The following is a 22,335-nucleotide window of genomic DNA, read 5'->3' as shown; positions in this document are numbered from 1 at the left end:
ATATTGATGAAACGCCCCCCTGGTATTCAAATTAATTTTCATTCCTTTATGAAAAGAAATTGATTTAAAATGCTGAAAGTGTAATTCATCTTTTTACTCTTGGCAGATTGTTGATAATTAATTCATGAGTGATCTTCTTATTCTATAAAAAATGATGAAACAGAGGGGCATCCCCTTCCTGTTTTCATATAATAAATGTGTATAATCCATTCATAACCCCAATATACTGCAACCTTTGAAGCAAAAGTACACTACCAAATAGCACAAAATTTGGGCGATACAGATCAAATTGGTAAATTCTCTTGATCAATTCACATTAAAACCCAATCTAACCTTTGTTTAATATTGTTTAATAAAGTCACAGCCAACTAATATACACTCTGAACTATTAAATATCTCTTAAAGTGATATGACATTCATAATAAAATTCTGCAGGAAATTAACTAATTCTTGTTATCAGTATTTGTGCTAACCAATTTGGGTGATGAATTCATTCTAGAAAAAAAAATTGTTGTAGTCTCTGATGAGACATCCCCCTTCCTTTGATAATTGTCAAAAACTTTTAAAATATGCTTGAAAAAAATCTAAAAATCGCTGCATTCTCTTGACATTGCTGTACATGATTCATGAAGAAAGAAAAATAACCATGTGAATAAGATATTGAATACATAGCTTTCATGAAAGTATTCATCATTACATAGCAAATATACAATGACATATCAAGTAAGAATAAACAACAATTCTTCTCAATTTGCATGTCAATACATACATATTCTAATGTACAGCAAACAAGTAACACACATTAAAAAGAACAATTTTATCACTGTATGTATAGCAAAATTATTTTTTCTCCCCTACATTCATACGAAATAGCCATCACATCAATGTGGTATTTTAAACATAAAAATACAATTTAACATGAATACATGTATTGGCAGAGTAAATATACTGTCTTTTTTGCAAACCTTAGGGCATCAAACTCCAATGTAAACTACTCATCAGGAGGGTTGTAAAATTTACATTTTTATGAAGGTAATTTTTTAGCAAGCTTGTTTAGGCAAGAAAAAGAATTTGTACTTTTCCTAATAATCTGATCTAAAAGTGCTAAAAGAGAAGAAAGAGAGAGTATACAGCCTCTTTTCGTCTAAAAACATTAACAAGTAATAAATATCAGTTACAAAAGTTTCTTACACCCTCAAAAAATGAGCCAACTTTAGTTGAATAAAAACAAGTTTTTAAATGGGAAAATGAGCGATCATGTTTTTTTTTTTTATTATTATATTTCACTACTATAATGAGACACATGATCAGAATATTGTTTGATATTTGCTTATATCCAGGTTGGTTTTCATTAATGTAATGAAAATGTAATTTCATGTGATCACATTCAGGAATACGAGTTGCACATGTAGCTTACAACTACTGTATTAGTGTGCATTCAGATTATATAATTAAAAAAATCTTAATTCAAGGAGACATGCTACACTAAAAAAAAACTTAACCAAGCTTTCATTCCTAAAAAAATCCATATTGACTCATTATTTGGTGGTTCTGACAATTTATACCTCAGTACAAGTTGAATAGTTAAGAAGTAGTAAACTCACTGTCATCCTATAGACATAATAACTGGAATATGATGTCCATAAATTGCATTAACATGAATAAATAGAAGTAAAACTAGTCTATTTAATGAGAATTTACATGTTCAAACATATCACTGAATTACCCAAATAACTTCTCAGCTCATGGAGAACACTGTCTGAATACTGGTAATGGCATCGTATAAGCTATATCTCAAGTTAGCACAAATGCTGTAGATGTGTACAAATACTTTCCCTTTATTCAGGTAAAAGACTTAAATTGCCACAAAGAGATCGCCTGTAGAAACTCAGTACGGGGTGAACTTCTTGGAAGAGTTGGCTGCAGATGCACGTATCTTGGTGGCGTAGGTGGATTTAGCAAGCTGACCTGCTGCCTCTAGGTTGAGCATTGGCACCGTCTTAAGAAGATTGTTGAGGGGGATGGTGAGATGGGTGGGTGCCGTAGTGGTTACCGTGCCGACTGCTGTGCCGTTGTTGTTCATGGTGGAAGGAAGGAGGGTGAGGGGGTTAGCGGACAGGGTGGCAGAGGTCAGAGGTGAGGATACGAGAGACGGAGACGTTTTGGAGGACGAGGATGAGGTCACACTGGTAGCAAAGGTCGATGGGTCGAAGGTCAGCCCCTTTGCTAGCTCGAGGCTGTGAGGGCAAGGCAATGGGAGAAAAACATAACAAGATGAGGGAGGAAGAGATGAGGGGAAAGCAGCCTTCGGGATGGGCAGGAATCAGGAAAACAAAAGGACTAACAAAAAAGAAACCACTTGTGGAGGAACAATGACATGTTTTCAAGTGGTAATAAAGACATTTACTTCATTTGTGTGTATGTGCTGGGAATATGTGGTATCAGCGCTAGAAAAAGAGGATTAATTTGGACAGTCGAAGAACAAAAAATGTTGTATAAACAATCTTTTCAACAATTTTCTAAAGAGAGATTTGAAGAGAGAAATAAAGGTTGGAGGACGGACAGTAACAATGTGATTGATAATAAAGAGGGCAGTATTGAATGGATGGTGGAAATAAACATGATTTGACTTGTGGAGAAACATGGCTAACTGGAACAAACAAATAGATATCTATGCAAGCAACTCTGACTGGGACAACAAATAACTAAATTCATAGCATGGCAATGCAAAGATTGGTATTAATGTGCCAATCATCAAAGATCTATCTTATCAGAAGAATCATATGTACATCAATAGAATATATATAAATCACTGTATCTAGCATGCAAACATGAGTGAGACCTATTACATACCTTAGGCAAAGTCAGAGTACAGGGTTGCAAGGTTTATAACACAGATATTGAAAAAGTGATGTTCTTCAGTGTTTTTCAGGCATGATCAATATTTGTCTTTTAGTTGTCATCTAAAAAATATCAACTGAAAAATATTTTCCAGATATGTCATCTTTTAATAGGAATTAAAATTAGAAAAATATGAATGTCAAATTGTGTTGCTCAAAAAGCATCCATCCCCCTTTAAATATAAAGAAGGTAAACATAGATATTGATGTTTAAAGCAAATCAGAAAGTACTATTTGATGTCAAACATTACTTTGAAAACATCCTTTGTTTAGAAGAAGGTGTATCTTGCAACCCAGTACCAACTGTTCTTAATGTCCTGTGTCATCTTATACTCACCTTGTATTAATGAGACATTGTGCTACAGCAACGGATTCCGGTGACCCTGTGATGGTAACTGATCTGTCTGTACTCCCTTCTTGTGAGTTTGCAATCTTGATGTTAGCTCCCGACATTTGCCTAACAATCAAATACAAATATAGCAATTAGTGTCAAGAAACATCGGAATGCTTCTTCATCAAAATAATAATTTATAAGTATTTTGAGCAAATATCAATAACTGCATGTCACAAGCCTAAAGAACCATCCACATTGTGATTAATAAAGGCATTACATCTCTGATGTTTATGATCCTACCTTTGAAACAGTGTGAAGAAAATCAAATTTAAAAACACACTTCAGTGCCCCGACAGAATGATTTAATATCATTCTTCCATACCTTAAGATGATTTACCTTCTAAATTTAAATACAATGCTTTAAAACATATGGCTGATATTGATCACGTACTAAAGAATGTGCCTGAGATTAAAAAAAATGTTATGTTTTCTTCTGTCATCCAAACCTAAAGTTCATAGGTATATAAATGTGTTCATTTCATGAAATTAATATAAACACTTGATATAGTCTTATATAATGTCAATGCTTCACTCCTCAGACAAGATTTTTTTTTCTCTCTCTTTATTGAACATAAAAAAAATGTCAAATCCTATTAGACTTGACTCTGCATGAGCTCTTATGATTATGGTAGAATTTCACATCAAACCGATGGGGAAAGGACAATATCATACAATATGTATCCAACCCCCTTCTCAATTGGATAGGGGCTTTCCTGAAATAATTTGTCTCAAAATACCATGGCACAAGAAGTTCACTAAGTGAAGCGAAAATTTTAAAAATTGGGTTCAGTTGAGCAAAAAAAAGGTTGATTACGTATATTACCAATAACATATCTTACCTGATTTCTTGAATCTTTGTTCCTCCTCTTCCAATGACACATCCAATCAGCTAAAAAATAAAACAAGAACAAATAATGACGGTCAGAGTATTACCCCTTGCAGATAAAAGCGGCTAATGATTGAAGGCTATTGAAGTTTAAGAGAAGCATAACACAGACACTAGACATCATACTTATTTCTGTAAGATATTCCTTTTGATATGGCTTGAATTATCCTTATCAAATATAGCTGATTCTCTTAATATTTCCCATCATTTTATCAATATCAACATTCAGGATGATTTCGTTGGGACATGCACTACTCATAACAGTCAGCACAGCAGCTGATCAATGCCACTGTTTACAGCTAGCTAGCTCAGCCAATTGTAAAATTGTGAATTTCATAGTTTCCATAGAATTTTAAAAAATTGTTTGCAGAATCATAGATCAATTTAAACTGTTGACAGTTCAACAACTGGGAGGATTTTTAAAGAGTTTGTAAGCTCTCAGCACCGATAAATGACAATAAGCTGTTGACATCGGAAGTACCCCTCACAACACATCTAAGTACTGCTATCAATAGTTGATATTGCAGAGTATCGGCTAGATACAATAAGGAGAATTGACGTCTACAGTTTATGTTTACTTCTTAATATCAGTGTTCTGTAAATCACTTGACAAATGTATATATCATGTCTTTATCGTTGTTGGAAAATAACAAAATGATATTTTCAAAAAGTGAGTCTGACCACATCGAGTGCTCATTAATAAAGCTGTTATCCTTCCTTCCAGTACTGCTATGGAATAGAGAAATAGGTTCTGGAAAGCGTTTCATCAATATTTTTGTCTGATAAGTTGTCAGACCTGACAGTTTCCCTTGATTTTGATTGGCTCCAGAGGGTCCGTTTTTAGACAAGATTGTAATACCAAACAACTTTAAATTCAAATGTAAGCTGATTTTCAACAAATCAGCATAATGCAATTGTGACTTGCAAAATGATTTTTAGAGTTGTGTTTGAATGTAAATATCTGTGTAACATTAAATACTTACATGGTTTGGAATGGTAATTTCTTGTGTTGTGGCTTGTCCTTGTACCTGTGGAGGTGGGGCAGCTGTTTGGGCTGCAAACTGTGTCAATGCTGTCAGTAGAGAAGGGGATACAACAATGTATGGTTAAAATAATTAATCATATATTCAATGTAATAAAATGAAGATACAGGTCTATTCAATCTTTTTCCCTGTTGTATACTAATATCTTTCATTTTTCCTTGTACAGTGTGTTTCCTCTGAATATATTGACTTACAGACAAAAAAAAAACAGTGTGAGACAAAGTACAAAGTCAACAACTTTTATAATTTTCGGGATAAAGAAAAAGAGTAAACATGAAATCACCAGAAATAAAGGGTGACAATTTAATAGGTAGGAAATTACTTTCCACAAAACTGAAAAATTTTAGATAAAGACACTTCACAATTACTGACAAGAAACTAGTTTAATAGGCAATATAAATTACATTTGATCTAACTCGACTATATATATACTTCCAAATGAATAGTTGCAACCCTTGACAACCTATATATGATCCTAGGACACTTTTATGTATTGTTCAAGGGGTTATCAGTATGGGTTTGCTGGGAAAGGTAAAATGGTATAATACATAAAATAGATTCAGAGTCTTAGGCAAATGAGATGGGGATGGAGGGGAATGGATAGAGGTAACCAGAAGGATAAACATACAGTATGTTACATTAATACTAATAGTTTACATTAAATGATTTCAGTATGCTGATCAAAACAAGACAAATTAAATGAAAAGAGGGTCGATAGAAAGGCAAAAGATATATCAAACATTCAAAATAGGAGGCAAATATGTATCAACAAAGATATTGCTTGGATTTTCATCAAGAAAAACCACAGTACATGGGATGCTTTCCTAAATCATGTTGCAGATGTTTCTTCTTGATAATTTCTGAGAGATTATTACATTCTAATCTTCTTCATAAACTCTGATGTTCATGATTCTCCAATATTTCAAACTGACTTGGATGATGATTCTACTCTCTGCAGATATCCAAGCATTTTGCTGGTAAACTGATGTTGACTCAGCTGAGCTTTAACAAAATGAGAACAACTTCAAATGAAAACCAAATCCCAAGGATGGCCGAGTTTGCTGCAGTACACTGTCCCTTGCAGCCCCCTGAGTGACTACAAAGTGTAGATTCAAACTAACATAACACAACACCAAATACTTCTTGGAAGTACTACTCATCATGAACTCAGATCACTTAATGTCTTTACATTCATCAATGAAACCTATACATTAGAGCTGGAAACAGGTCCAATTGACAACCTCATTCCTTCAAGTCAAATTGAATAAATGTAGCAATTTGGTCTCATTCTGTATTTTGAGTCTGAATATTTTCTGTCCAAGTAAAATAATGATGCAAAAATACTGAAAAAAAAATTTCCTTTATGATTCTTTAAACTGACACTCTTACATGATTACATTTAGCCTCATATCATAGTTCAATGGAGGATCCAAAACTCATGAAAGATATCTGAATTTGTCATCACCATGGGCCGAGCATGCTTGTGGCACTGCCAGTGATTTCAGGAGAATAAATGGAACATTAAGGAATGAACCCTTCCAATATTCACAATTTCCCCATAATTTACAACATCTTGCAGAAATTAAGAAAAACTAACATTCTAAATTCAGGCTAAACTAAATAGAACCACACATATCAACAAACATATCAAGAACAAGATATGAAACATTTTGGTAAAATTTCTAACATTATTACCTTAGACTAGCAGAGCAAATTCTTTTATGTTGATGTACTATTAAAACATTTTAACAGAAGATATGACAGAGGTTGAGGGGGGAATGGTGATAGTTAGGGTGGTGGTTAGATGCTGGTAAAAAGAACAGATGGTTGTGATGATTGTAATGATAAAAACTATGATGAGGCATTGACAATGCAAGTGATGATGGTGGTGATGATGGCGAAGATGACGATGATTATGATTATGGTGGTGAAAATGGTGATGGTGTTGATAAAGATGATGATGATGATGGTGATGATGATGTTGTTGTTGATGATGACGATGATAACGATGCTATTGATGAAGATATGATGAGAGGATGGAACATACCTGCAGGAGAAAATGGGGTCTGTCCAGGGATTGCGTAGGGGGTTTGCTGGTGGTGCAGGGCAAGTTGGTGGTGGAGCTTGGTTAACTGAAAGTAGACCACGAGAGAAAACCAAGATCACCAGGGGTGAAGAGAGGGGGTTACATACAAAAGTTTCTTTCCTTTCAAATACTACACCAGGCTCATAATATGTATCGTTTAACGCTAAATGAGACTAGTAATGTTCCAATTTATTTATATTTTCTTAAGTTCACAATATTAACCAAAATCTACTGCTTCAATGATATAAGCTCTCTATACATGATGTGTGGGGTTACAGGAAGAAATCTATGGAGTAGGTTTGAAATGAGGGGTTCAAAATGGCAACAAGTGGAATGCATCTGGCCGTCTCACCTGCATCACGCGATTCAACATAGCAGCAGTGCTGACTTTGAAAACTACTATAACTCGCACAAGATGTTCAGTGATACTTGGTTACTCTTATTTCCACGTTTTATGAACTAGACCAATACACTTACAGAGATAGGATGGTAATTCAACAAATACCCCCAATGTGGCCAAAATTCATTGACCTCACATGACCTTTGACCGTGATCATGTGACCTGAAACTTGCACAGGATATTCAGTGATACTTGATTACTCTTATGTCCAAGTTTCAAAAGTCAGATCAATAAACTTGCAAAGTTATGATGGTAATTCAACAGATACCCCCATTATGGCCGAAGTTCATTGACCTTTGACCTTGGTCATGTGACCTAAAATGCGCACAGGATGTTCAGTGATACTTGATTACTCTTATGCACAATTTTTATGAACGAGACCACCATACTTTCAAAGTTATGATGGTAATTCAACAAATACCCCCAATTCGGCCAAAGTTCATTGACCCTAAATGACCTTTGACCTTGATCATGTGACCTGAAACTTGCACAGGATGTTCAGTGATACTTGATTACTATTATGTCCAGGTTTCATGAATCAGATCCAAAAACTTTTAAAGATTTGATTGTAATTCAACAGATACCCCCCAATCGGCCAAAGTTCATTGACCCTAAATGACCTTTGACCCTGGTCATGTGACGTGAAACTCATGCAGGATGTTTGGTGATACTTGATTAACCTTATGTCCAAGTTTAATGAACTAGGTCCATACATTTTCTAAGTTATGATGACATTTCAAAAACTTAACCTCAGGTTAAGATTTTGATGTTGATTCCCCCAACATGGTCTAAGTTCATTGACCCTAAATGACCTTTGACCTTTGTCATGTGACATGAAACTCTAATAGGATGTTCAGTAATACTTGATTAACCTTATGGCCAAGTTTCATGAACTAGGTCCATATACTTTCTAAGTTATGATGTCATTTCAAAAACTTAACCTTAGGTTAAGATTTGACGCCGCTGCCGCCGCCGCCGTCGGAAAAGCGGCGCCTATAGTCTCACTCTGCTATGCAGGTGAGACAAAAATATAGGCCTTGACATTCTTATCATAATTTCTACAGTATAAACCTTAAGTGGATTTCTGAAAAGCCTTTGCTATTACCAGTTTCGCCGTCGGAAAAGCGGCGCCTATAGTCTCACTCTGCTATGCAGGTGAGACAAAAATATAGGCCTTGACATTCTTATCATAATTTCTACAGTATAAACCTTAAGTGGATTTCTGAAAAGCCTTTGCTATTACCAGTTAGCAATAGAGTGTACATAACTGGGTATATATGCAGAATAAAGGCAACCAAGCCTGATGATTAAAAAAGAAATTGCCTATCCTTTAATCACTTCCTAATATAATGAAGGTCAAACTCTAAGAAGGATCAGAGGATAGAACCTTCCTATCCTTATAAAAAATACTGATTTTCTTCCTTCTATATTTTCTCTCAAATTTTGAATGAAAGTGCTCAAACCTAGTCACCTTATTCTTGACAAAAGTTTGAATTTCAATTAGTTCTAACTATCCAAAGGAATCGAGGAAGAGGGAGGTTTACCATGGGAGTGTACAAAAAGAAAGAAGTGTTCTATTTGATACTTACATCTGGTTGGGCAAGAGCGTAGTTTCCATGGACAGCATATGCCTGTTGTTGCTGTCAAATAGATTCATGAAAGAAGGAATAATAATGAAATATTTTGTCCAGTTGATACATAGGTAATACCATAAAATAAAACAATTTTGTATGCCTGACACACATCTTCTCCTTTTGAATTTCACTTTATAAACTTGTAAAGCCACGATGAGAGCTTCACAACTTTTCATATGAACTAGAAAACAGAGAACAATCATTAATATTGAGATTCCATTTTAGGGGTTGGATGTATATACTTTTTAAAATGAAGTTGCCACTTGCAAAAATAAGTAGCCAATGATTTTACTGCAAATTATTTTCAAATTTCAAACTATATTAAACAATTAGTATGGTATAGTAAACATGTGACAATGTGATTTTCACTTTGACATAGAAATCCATACATCCATACTTTGACATGAAGATATACATACATAAGAAAGTCAGAATAGAAACGAGTAATATTTTGCACTGATTGCAGAGTATGGTTGAAAAAAATCATGGATTTTCCTGTCTATTCATCATAAAAAAAAGGAATTTCAATGCTGCCAAGCCTGAAATCCTCTAACTGGAGACAATTCTAAAAAACATAGTTCATGCTCTTTAAAATTATTTATTTAATTTGAATTTTCAATCTATTTATTATGATCTACACTTGAAGTCATATGATTTATGTTTACTATACACTCACGTGTAGTTGTTGTTCAGGCATACTTACTGAGCCTCCAGCAAATATGATGGGTGCTGTAGCAGCCTTTGGACGGTATGGAATGGTAGCTCCTTTAGGAGGTGACTGTAACAAAATAACATACAATTTACATCAATGTATTCATTGACATTTAAAAAAATGAACAATATGCAATATTTATGCAAGTTACCCAAACAGTACAACACTTTGATGCAAAGTTTTTAAATGCTTGATATCATTACCATAGCTTAGCAAATAATGTAGCTGCCAATAAGGCACTTTTCAGCATTTCAAGGGATAACATTGACCCCATTTACTTCATCTGGGTCAAGTGTGGCAAATACAGATCAATGTCTTGCCAAATTGTTGAGCTTATGATCCATGGTCCAGAGATATATCCACTAGACCATAACATGTCTACATATAATGATAAGCTGAACTTATGTAGGTCATATAATGTGTTATTAGACAATAGCTAGCAAATCAAATAGATGCATCAAGTTACTGAAGAAAATGTCAATATTCAATGTAAATTTTCAAAATATCCTCTTATAATGAAAATTAAGTAATAATTTCATGATGGAATACAATAATATTCCAAGTGATAACAGAAGTTGTTTGCCTACATGATCGAGGCGCGGTATACTTATGATTTAATATAACAAGTACAAATTCATTTTAATAATATGCATAAATTGTACCACAGGCTACTCTTCTACATGTATGTAAAAAAAAATTATATTACATGAAAGAAAAAAAATGATACAAAACCAAGGTTCTGAAGTCTTAGTATAGTTACCTCAAGCATGACACAGCAGACTTGGTCTATGGCTTTGGTTATTGCTTCTGGAGTTCCTGAGATTGTGACTGCTCTTTCTGTTGAGCTGGGTAGCATCTCACTAGCCACTGTGATTGATGCACTAGTCGTCTGAAAAATATATAAAGGGCAATACAAGTTTAACTCTGGGATATACACTGGTAATGCATACTTACCAACCCTGAAATAAAAGAGAGTGGGTCAAATGGGAAGAGGCAAAGACTTAGTTTCATGGATATCAGTAGACAGATTTTCACAAAAATGAGGACAGTGATTTTAGTGGCTCTCTCTTTCACCAGAAATCAGGAATCCTCCTATTCAATTGGGACCCTATTCAATAGGGAGAGTTGGTAGCTCTAATTCTGATGATAATTTATTTGTTACCTGTAGGAAAGTTTAGGGCTGCAATATGATGCTGGTCTTTACGTTAGCAATTCTAATAATGTGTCAAGATATTTGTCTAAATGCATGTGTGACCTACCGCTCCAAAACCACCAAGAAGTTGCCAGGTAAGGTTCTCTGTAAATAGCCATAATAGTAGTTTAGTCTCCAAAAAGCCAAAATTTTAGAAATAGCTTATCTGAAAGAACAATTCTTTTTCTTTATACTGTGAAAATTTGAAGTCGTGAAGTTGAATAAAAGAAAAGATACAAGAGTTTCTTGGACACTACTTTTCCGGACTGCTTGGAAGTTTCACTGAGATTACACAGTATGCACATCTCATGCTTGAGTGAACCCCAAACTTTAAACCTTATTTTCTTTTTTTTTAACGCTCTTGCTGAATTTCCTCTGCATTCAATCGAGTACTTGAAATGGATATTGTTGGTCAATTTTAACATATTATAAATCATTTTAAAGCTTAGGAAATGATTTTTCAAGGAAAATAAAAATCTCAATATTCATTTGGTCAACTTATTGTTGGTTTTGGGGTGGCAGATCACATATTGGAAAATTGTAAATTTTCATTTTTACAATGAGGGAATATTACATTACTAGTATATATATCTTATAAATGAATTATAACAAAGCATAATGTAAGACAATATATTCAGGCATGCCAAAATTGATATCTATTTTGCATTTTGATTTCACAGATTCTATTTAAGCTCCTAAATGTGAAAGCTACCTCAGATAGAATCTGTGAAAATTCTGCAAGTTCCTTTGCCAATGACTCTAATCAAACAGCAGATTTCTATTATGCAATAAATGACAGTGTTAGTGTGTTGGTCTTACCTCTCTGATATCTTTGATTTTTGCGCCACCCTTTCCTATGAGGGAACCACACTGACTTGTAGGTACAATAAGACGTAATGAAACAGGGGGCTTGGGGGTACCGGATGTTAACACTGAATTTGAAAGGTCCTGCATCAAAATAAAATGATAAACAGAATCATGCATCATTAGCAGTTTCATTTAAAATCTGAGAACAAAATATGACAGTTTTCCTGAGAGGTATTCTTCAAGTAAACAAATTCTTAAAATAGAGTAAACCGGACTTAAGTATATCAGTCCACCCCATCACCCTTCTCTATCTCCTTGAATATTAGAACATGCAAAAGACCCTTCTATAAAGACCATCTCACTAGAAAGGCTTCTTTGTCTCATATCGGTGGTCCATACAGAAAGATTTACCTTGCAATGCATATTAATATGATAATTACCCTGGCCACTAATTCATATTCAATTCTTGATAACTAACATCAATTTAAAAATCATTTTTTTTATAAATACGTGTTATGGTGATCTATTGAAGGGCAATCAACAATGACACTGGTCCCAATAAAGTCAATGCACTAGTGACCTTTACTAAGGCATCAAGTCTCATTACTTGGTCTGTTTTGAAAGAAAAAGACACAGTACTAGTTGGTCATGATGTGGCCATAGTACAATAGCACAGATACTGTAACAGTACAATATACCTTGCATAATGAGTTATTTGCATCACACCAATTCAAACTCTACCTTATAATATTATGTGTGTTAGAAATACATCCAAAATGGTACAATAAAGAAATTCATTGAAGGTAACCAGTACAAACATATATCCCCTTCCCTAATACTTATGAAAAGCTTGCATGTAATTTTCCCCTTCTTTTTGGAGTCAATAACAGAGAACTTTAAATGACTATTATCTGGTTTTATATCAATGAATATGAGCATGTGTATGGGTGTAAGTATGTGTGTGTGTGTGTGGATATATATATGAATATGTACACATGTTTGTGCTATCATGACGAATTTGATATCAAACGAATGAGTATGTCCTGCCCCTTCATCACATTGCTTTGTAACAAGGAGCTGAGAAATATTCAGGTGTCATTTTCCCCAAAATCTTCATATTTCAGACAAATTAAAAATAACAAACTAGACAAGAACATTTCATATTGTGCCAGTTACTTCTCAGCACAAACATTTCAGATCAGTTTTTTGTTCGGTGTTGACATATGATGTAATGAAACGATATTTGATAATATAATAACTAACAATATAATAAATTTGGCACAAATATTACTTTTTTTCATCAAAGACAATTCCATCTGAAATATACTTTGATCCCAACCCCATCCCAATCATGTGAAAGAGCTTAATACGCTCTTTCATTTGATACCAAACTCGTCATGGTAGAATTCATATTTCTGAAGATAGAGTAAATTTTACGATGTTTGGCAAGGAAACAAATTTCACTGAATATATATATATATATATATATATATATATAATATAATAAATTTGGCACAAATATTACTTTTTTTAATCTTTTAAATAAAAGAGTTGCCAAAGCTGTTGTACATGTATAGCTTCACACATTTACATATATATATATATATATATATGGGTCATTCCATGGGGTTGGGGCAAAAATTGTGACATCAGGGTCAAAAAATAGAAATGTAATAAATGAAATGTTTTATTTCTTATATGTTTCATGGGACAATCCTTCAACTAAATCCACTTACAGGCATTTGATACCACCCTGCATATTGGAGTAAACTGAGAAACAAGATTTGACAAAATACCACCGTTACATGGACATCATTTATCATCCTTGCTAAGACTATGCTCTCCCACTGTCAAAATAAAGGGGTTGATCTCCATTACTCTTGATAAATATGTTGCTAACTACATTGTTAGTCACTTTATTCCACACTTTCCAACATGGCATATATATTTTGATAGATTTAGCATCAATAAATGGAACTTGATGCTCTGTGTGTATACCAGTGCCATGTTCTGTGTCATTCTTTTTTTCTCACCAGTCTAGAAAATTGAATTTATGATGGCATGTAGAACTAAATAGTTGAGAGAAGTCATGCCTCAACAGAATGGAATATTCTCTTTGGAAAAACTCAATTACTCTTTCTGGCCTAACCTTCTATTTTTGGTGTTACCACCGTTACATGGACATCATGTCTCAGTAACAGAGGTATATTTTGAAGCATTGTTAAGTTAAGGTCCATTAATGGCCATTACACACCAAATTCCACTTTGTGCCTTAGAATATTTGCACAAGATCAATTGATTATACTAAAGAAAAACATTTTTCATGTCAAATTCTTTGCAAATAAAAGCAAATTAAATTAGAGTTTAAAAAAGGAAAAATGTACAAAATTATTAACAAATTATATTTAAAATAATACTACGGTAATCCTCAAGTTTCCACTTCCATCTATCTGTGGAAACATTTATGTTTCTGTCTAAAGGGGAAAAAACGAAACAGTGCTATCTTATGATCTCCAAATCTTTTTACTTTAAAATATCTCCTTCAAGATATTACTTTCAAATGTACATACCACCGTTACATGGACATCATGTCTCAGTAACAGAGGTATACTTTGAAGCATTGTTAAGTTAAGGTCCATTAATGGCCAATACACACCAAATTCCACTTTATGCCTTAGAATATTTGCACAAGATCAATTGATTATACTAAAGAAAAACATTTTTCATGTCAAATTCTTTGCAAATAAAAGCAATTTAAATTAGAGTTTAAACAAGGAAAAATGTACAAAATTATGAACAAATTATATTTAAAATAATACTACGGTAATCCTCAAGTTTCCACTTCCATCTATCTCTGGAAACATTTATGTTTCTGTCTAAAGGGGAAAAAACGAAACAGTGCTATCTTATGATCTCCAAATCTTTTTACTTTAAAATATCTCCTTCAAGATATTACTTTCAAATGTACATACCACCGTTACATGGACATCATGTCTCAGTAACAGAGGTATACTTTGAAGCATTGTTAAGGTCCATTAATGGCCAATACACACCAAATTCCACTTTATGCCTTAGAATATTTGCACAAGATCAATTGATTATACTAAAGAAAAACATTTTTCATGTCAAATTCTTTGCAAATAAAAGCAATTTAAATTAGAGTTTAAACAAGGAAAAATGTACAAAATTATTGATAAATTATATTTAAAATAATACTACGGTAATCCTCAAGGTTCCACTTCCGTCTATCTCTGGAAACATATGTTTCTGTCTAAAGGGAAAAAAAACAAGAGTGCTAGCTTATGATCTCCAAATCTTTTATTACTTTAAAATATCTCCTTCAAGATATCACTTTCAAATGTACATACCACCGTTACATGGACATCATGTCCTTGTAATGGTCATATTGAATAGTATGACTTGACATTCTACATGTACTTATCAACACACTAAATGTGAGTTAACTCATCTTACTCAAGTGTAGAAATACAACATCTACAGGCAAGCTTCTGAAATGCATATCAATGAACAGGTAAATTTTTTTTTATTCATACATGTACACGATTATAATTTTGATACCTTTGATACAATACTCGGGTGAAAAAGATAAAGGGAAAAGGTACTAGTTTAGTTCTTCTAAGCCATGGTTTTTCAAGACAAAACAAGACAAAGTTGGCATGCAATTCATGGACACTGCATTAATACCTTACACATATAACTTGTTCAATTTGTTTACTCTAATTTGTTTTACCTCAGTTACATGGTAAATGTAGTTCTAAGTGACTTTAATTAAAATATAATCATGTCGTCACTGGAATAGATGCATTGGATAAAACATTAAGTTCCAGCATGCCAAAAGGACAATTGTAAAGTACTTAGTGGACAAATTGAATAAAAAAAATTACACCTGTTGTTTTAACATAGAATTGTGAATGAGAAAGTAAAATGTACTATTTCTACTAAGCTATTCTAATAAATGTTCAAGTATAAAACTGCAAAGTACAATCTTTTCCTTTAGTTAAAAACTATATGGTAAACTTCTTACTGGCAAATGTAAAAAATGTATTACACTGTACACTAAACCTGACTAATAGAAATAACATGCAATATTTCTCTCTGCATTCAGGTTACAAGTTTATGAACTTCAAGAAGATCGGTGACCCAATGACAACTGTGTCAGTTTGGAAGAGGATTCTGTCAATGTCACAAAATGGAGAGAGGTAGAATTGTGCCTCGCCATCAGGCCAGGAGTACAGGTCACCAGATTGACACTTCATGTACTGAAGATATACATTTTAACCTTCAACAGAGGCTACCTGTAGTTATTTGAGAAAAATAGTATTTGGAAGTTTGACTATTTATTTTACACAATTCAAATTATTACATTTTAATCAACGAAACTTGCTGGATTGTTTCCACGATATTTTATATTATATGAAATCATTTACTCATGTACATGTCTTAACATTTTCTCATTAAAGTAAGGGGGTGGTGGATTACTAGGGCAATGACAAGGAATCTGATCTGTTCTTGCAAAATACACAAGAACCCTCACTTTGTATTTTTCATAGCAAATAGAATTCATCATTTCATAGTTCATAAATTAAATATAAAGTTATGTTTTATACAAGGATTTTTGTATTTGTTTTTGTGTTCTACTTTGTTTTGACAATACAATTACTTGCCCATTACCTGTACCTTTTCATAAATTATCTTTACTACAATTTCGTTTCTCAATGGATGAATTTAATCTAATTTTATTCTGCATTATAATCAAGGGTGGTTCTTGACAATTCCATTTAGTTCTGTATGACCATCCTATTTAATTTTCATCTCTGAAGTTTAATTGTTCAAGCAATTACATAATATATTCATGTTTTATTGGAATTAAATGAATTAATGGAATTCAAATCTGCAATTTACCTTTTGATACAGCAAATAAACTCTTGTGAAACAAACTTGATTGTGTCACATTTTCTTTTGTTCACTTGTACATGTTTTTTAAAATGTCGTTATATTGCAATAAAAAAAATCACATTGAAAACAATCACACAGGCTTTTGCTTTCTGATAAAACAAATACCCACCCCCTCTCCTAACAATTGAATAAATAGAAATTAAAATACGATTGAAAAAGTCCCTAACAATTGAATATATAGAAATAAAAAAAATACAATTGAAAAAACGGAGAAAGAAATGAGGGAAAAAGAATAAGTGCTGAAAAGTATACCAACATTCAACAAGATGAAAAGTTTTGGGAAGGTTAGGCCTACAGCTACGAATTACTAGTAATTGAATTATTCCCATGCTTCATCATACACAAAGCACATCTACTATGTGTAGGGGGGTAGTAACAGAAAAATTATTTTGCCCCCCCCCCCTCCTTTCGGGCTGGGATCAGCTGACGAGCAGAAAAAAAAAAATCTTTTTTTTTTTTTTGGGGGGGGGGTCTTCCTCCCCCTTGCCCTTCTTCCCCCGTGGCGCTGCCACTGGTTCAAAATTCTCAATTTTTTGCAAATTCAAATTTGATCCTCAGGTCTTTGATACCCATATTTCCTAGAATCAGTAGGAGCCAATTTAAACAAGGAGAAATTTTGTACCAAATTGAGCTGTCATCGTGATCGTCATGATCATCAGTGAAAGAGCCGTTTCTGAGTATCCATTGGCCTATTGAATCAACATATTTCGGTGTAAAAAATCAACTAAATTACGATTGAATCATGTCAGCTACCATTCAAAACATGTTTGCACGGAATCACAGTAATAAAAACATTTTCTTTGGAACCATTCAGCAAATCTGGAAACAAACACGGCGATGTCTTAATTTACATATTTTACTTACACAAGAAGCTACATGTGGGACCGAAGTGAAAGATAATGGAAAATTAGCGAGATTTTTCAAACTTAAAAACACTTTCTGCATGGTAATATAGTTCCACATTTTAAAGATAAGGTTCAACTCATTTCAAAATACGAGTATCGGGATAAATCTCCGTACTTACGTCGCTTTGAAAGGGAAAACATCGTGGAGATCCAATCCACCGTTTCACGGACATTGCAGGAAGATTCCCAACTGCGATGCTTCAAAACTCCCGATATCGTGGCTGTTCATGTGCATGTGGATCGCGGCTAACATCCCGTCCGTCTGATACAACGACGGTCTCTTCTCCGGTGTCTCCTTCTTACATACGCGATGAAATGTGATCCACCGTTACAAATTTGACCCGGACATCGCCCAAAACATCGGCGACCCTCGATTAATTTACATGACATTACCGTAGGTTTTCAAAGCTAATCTTTTGATGAAAAGTTGCTTACTGCCTGGCCTTTATTTCTGACACATAACTTTGGAAAGAATGATTTCTGATTTTTAGATATTTACCACATTACCGCCGTTACAGAAAAAAACAAACGTGGACATCGCATGTAACGGTGGTATGCCGAGTTGTAGGAATGATTTATGATATGAAGTCTCTTTTCATTTGCTATCCCATTACTGTTTTGTTATTAAACAAATGTTGCTTTATCAATTATGGCCATTTGAATTTGACTAAGTCTATCTTTTGATTAGATATCTTCAACTGAAAATGACCATTTTGGATGTCACACTTGGTACCCCAAAAAAGAGTCTGGACATCATCATTTAAAGTCTCACCATCAATAATACTTGCAGTTCAACATTTTTATTTCTGCATCAAGTAATTGCTTACATAACTGCCTTCCAACAAAACCACATTGCAACATCAAAACACCAAACACATTTTCAGGATAAAGCTAACAATTCATAAGGAACACAAAAAAGTGCTGTTGCCCCAACCCCGTGGAATGACCCATATACATTACACATCAGGTTCAATTATAATGCATTCGTTTTCGAGCTAAGTTGAACAGAAAACATTTCATTGAATAACCAAAAGCACTACTTCCATAGAGACTCTGATCAGTAGGGGAAGACGGGGTAAGTTGAGCATAGGGGCAAGTTGAGCCACCAGCCCAAGGCCAATAATGAATGAGTCAGACATTGTGGTGGTGTCATGTATTGATGATCCATAGCATAGCCCCTAACCCCACCACATTGTTTTCAACTTTGAAACAAAAAGTATTTTTTTAGAGGGAAAAATATGAATTTCAGCCAAAAAAGTAAAAAAGAGTGTGAAATAGATAAGTGCTTTATAAACACACACGTCTTTAAATATAATAAAGACATGATAACAACATTATTAGTCCAGGTATGGATCTTCATTCTTGTCATAGTCTTTTATATGATGGATGCATAATAAATGTGTGGATACAAAATTATCGCACTGAGTTCGGACTGGGGTAAGTTGAGCCAAACGGCATGGGGCAAGTTGAGCCATGGTAATTCCTATGGTAATGTATCTTAAAAAACAAACAAACCATTAAAATCGATTGAAATGCTGGCTGAAAGGAGCAAATTTACATGACTGCTCTTTTCCTTTTAAAGGATGTTAGTATTTATAGATAATTAGCAAGTGAAAAGACTTTGAACAAAAAGTTGACATGCTGGTTCTCCCCTCATACATTTTGTACATAGTTTTTGTGGCTCAACTTACCCCAGAAGGTGGCTCAAACTTACCCCATATATGGGGCAAGTTGAGCCATTTGACATCGTTTTTTTCAAAGGTCACGATGACTTTCAGTGTGGGGATAGAAAATTATATATAGGTGGAAAATATTTCAGAAGAATTAAATTTCAAGGCAAGGTACTTATTTCGACAAGATTATTAATCATATCAATTCTAACATGCAAAAAGCAAAAACTGTCACAACTTACCCCGCCTTCCCCTATGTATATTCACAAGTCTGTGAAATCAGGTGATTTCAGACAGAAATGTAAAGAACTCCAAGGTAGCATTAACTACTGAACAAAGCTTGTCAATTAATAGTAATACACAGAACAAGTAGAATTTCCTTTCCCTATTCTAGAAAGGAAATTTTCTGCTTCACGCAACGGACCATAGTATGCACATCCCTGTTTCTTTAGGATCAGTTTTCACCGACCACTTATTGCACCGCAGCGATAAATCCCGAGCATGACATTTGGAAAATTGGACGAAGTAGATTAGTGATGTGCATGTAGAATGAGGGGTTGGCTGAGGAACACACTTCATTTGATTTGAAACAATCTATGCAATTCATAGGTTAGGTGAGGGGAGGACGGATGAGGATATAGAGTACAAATAACCTCCTTATCAAATCTACAATTTTATTCAACGCTATACAAGTATGCTTTCATTTTTATTGTTGCTTTTTTATGTTGAATGTATATTTTCCACTTTTATGTAAACATAATAGGATTTACTAAATATTACAAAATTATAAAACCTTGCATACATATTTTTAATAAGACAATTGAAAAGAGAAGCAAAACAAAACATCCATTATTCTTAACACAAACTTGATTGTATTTGTTATATAAAATACAACGTAGCGCTAAGCTTCTTATAGAAAAAGGGATGTGACATGAAATTCCTGCACATTATTCCATCAGCTTCATTGTAAAAACATTTCTATCTCAAGCCAAGAAATTATCCTGTGATAGAAAATTCCTTGCATATTATTTTCATATTTTGTGTTAAAATTGAAGCCTATATAATTTCAGGCCTTATAAATTACTAATAAAAATTTCAAAGCTAATGAAAAAAATAATTATAGAGCAATGAATTACTAAACCCCAAAAGAGATGTTCGCTTAATACTACCATCGAACTGTTTCATAGCAATCTTATGTACTTTTTCAGAGCTACCAATGCTACTGTTTACCCTTTCTTTCAAGAAAACATAGGTGTTCTTTATCATGTCAGCTGGTTTGAAGTTACATGTCAACCCGGCCAAGAACTTTCTTGATCATACTACTCAATAAGGTCAGTTCTGAGATTAAAGTTTACTTCAGCACTGTAAAAAAAAAAAGAAAATGCTTGCGATCTATGCCTTTACTTGCTCTCCCTAAGTAATTGCATCTGTGTGAGTACTCCGCCGATACATCTTCCCATTTCCTCACCAATCCCCTCCAACATTCTGCCAATTTTGTCAATCTGTCTTCTGCCTCCAACCAGCAATTTCATCTCCCTTCCTCTCCATCAAGGAGATCTCTGCTAAGAGTATGTATTGATCCAAAACCACAGTCATGTATATAGATGCTGGCCTGCCCTTGTATAATGCACTACCCTTCAGCAAACCTTATCTTAGCTCCAAATTACAGATGGGGTAAATAGGGACTTGACTTGAGTACAAGACTACACCCACTTGGTATATTATAAAGACCAAGGAAAAGAGCCAAGTTTGAAATGAGGTCCAATGATATATCTCAAAACGCACCATTGATGTCTCAGGTGAAAACAGGTTATAATATTCCAGTGCAAAGGGAAATGAAAAAAAAACTACCAACTCCTGAAGGTAGAAACACATCCCACATCAGAGAAAGTCTAAATTGAGTGAGAAATTAGTCAATTTCTTAGGGAAAATAAAACAGAAGATGCAAAAGCTTTTATAAGGAAACAGTGTTAAATGAATTGAGCTTACAGGACTATTAATTAAGTATGAAAAATACATATGCATGTCACACCATGGCAAGGTATTAATACAAAGAGTTAAAGTAAACAAGGGATAGAGATAAATATAGGCTTACTAGAATAGAAATACCTCACCTCAGTCTAGCTAATAAATCAATGCTAGTCCTCCTTGTATATTCTCATTGATTTATTAATGCTGCACAACCGCTGATAATGCACTTTACAACGTATGTTTATTGATTGCTGTATTATTTACTTGTTTAATGCATGAGGTTGGTGGACACTACTTATTGTCTTCTTTACCCTTCCCATTTAACCTGATTAAAATGAATTGAAATAGGCCTGGTCATCTTCCATTCATAAAAAAAAAACATTAATAGATCACTGTCTTCTCATTAGCATACCAATGGATGAAAACAGAATATTAGGTGATTGGGGGTACTTGGTAAATAACCAAATTGAAAAAAAGTGAAGAAAAGATGGAGGTAAACAATGGCTTCTTTATTTGTGGAGGTATCACCATAGATACAGAAAAAAAACTTTGTAATGCCAATGTGTATAATAATACAACAATTATTATATCCCTTACTGAAAATTTTTTGCTATTTGATTGGTCGAGAGCCCTTCACGCGAATAATCATAATTTCACCAGAAAAATGAAATTCATCGGAGATGAAAATAGTTTGTGACGTCAGAGTAGAATAATTTTTTTTACTATTTTCAATCTGACTTAAAACCATGCAATTACTC

The 22,335-nt window shown here is 33.8% G+C and overlaps 1 protein-coding gene across 6 annotated transcripts in view; it reads right to left on the bottom strand.

The window, feature by feature from the left end:
• LOC121410308 (poly(rC)-binding protein 3-like) overlaps nucleotides 1-22,335 on the bottom strand; it is a 122,034-nt gene that overhangs the window by 13,062 nt on the left and 86,637 nt on the right. For 4 of the 6 annotated variants that reach the window (XM_041602306.1, XM_041602305.1, XM_041602307.1 and 1 more), the window contains 9 exons: nucleotides 12,067-12,195; nucleotides 10,816-10,944; nucleotides 10,020-10,121; nucleotides 9,299-9,349; nucleotides 7,271-7,355; nucleotides 5,164-5,252; nucleotides 4,134-4,183; nucleotides 3,238-3,357; nucleotides 595-2,237 (listed from right to left, as the gene is read on the bottom strand). In XM_041602306.1, coding sequence (XP_041458240.1) covers nucleotides 1,889-2,237; nucleotides 3,238-3,357; nucleotides 4,134-4,183; nucleotides 5,164-5,252; nucleotides 7,271-7,355; nucleotides 9,299-9,349; nucleotides 10,020-10,121; nucleotides 10,816-10,944; nucleotides 12,067-12,195 — 1,104 coding nt within the window. In that variant the 3' untranslated portion in view covers nucleotides 595-1,888. Of the gene's footprint in view, nucleotides 1-594; nucleotides 2,238-3,237; nucleotides 3,358-4,133; nucleotides 4,184-5,163; nucleotides 5,253-7,270; nucleotides 7,356-9,298; nucleotides 9,350-10,019; nucleotides 10,122-10,815; nucleotides 10,945-12,066; nucleotides 12,196-22,335 lie in introns of those variants that run through there. The other 2 variants (XM_041602309.1, XM_041602310.1) reach the window with 2 other exon arrangements.

The sequence above is a fragment of the Lytechinus variegatus genome, chromosome 3, assembly GCF_018143015.1.
Source record: "Lytechinus variegatus isolate NC3 chromosome 3, Lvar_3.0, whole genome shotgun sequence".
NCBI lineage: Eukaryota > Metazoa > Echinodermata > Echinoidea > Temnopleuroida > Toxopneustidae > Lytechinus > Lytechinus variegatus.
This window is presented reverse-complemented; position numbering and strand designations above follow the sequence as displayed.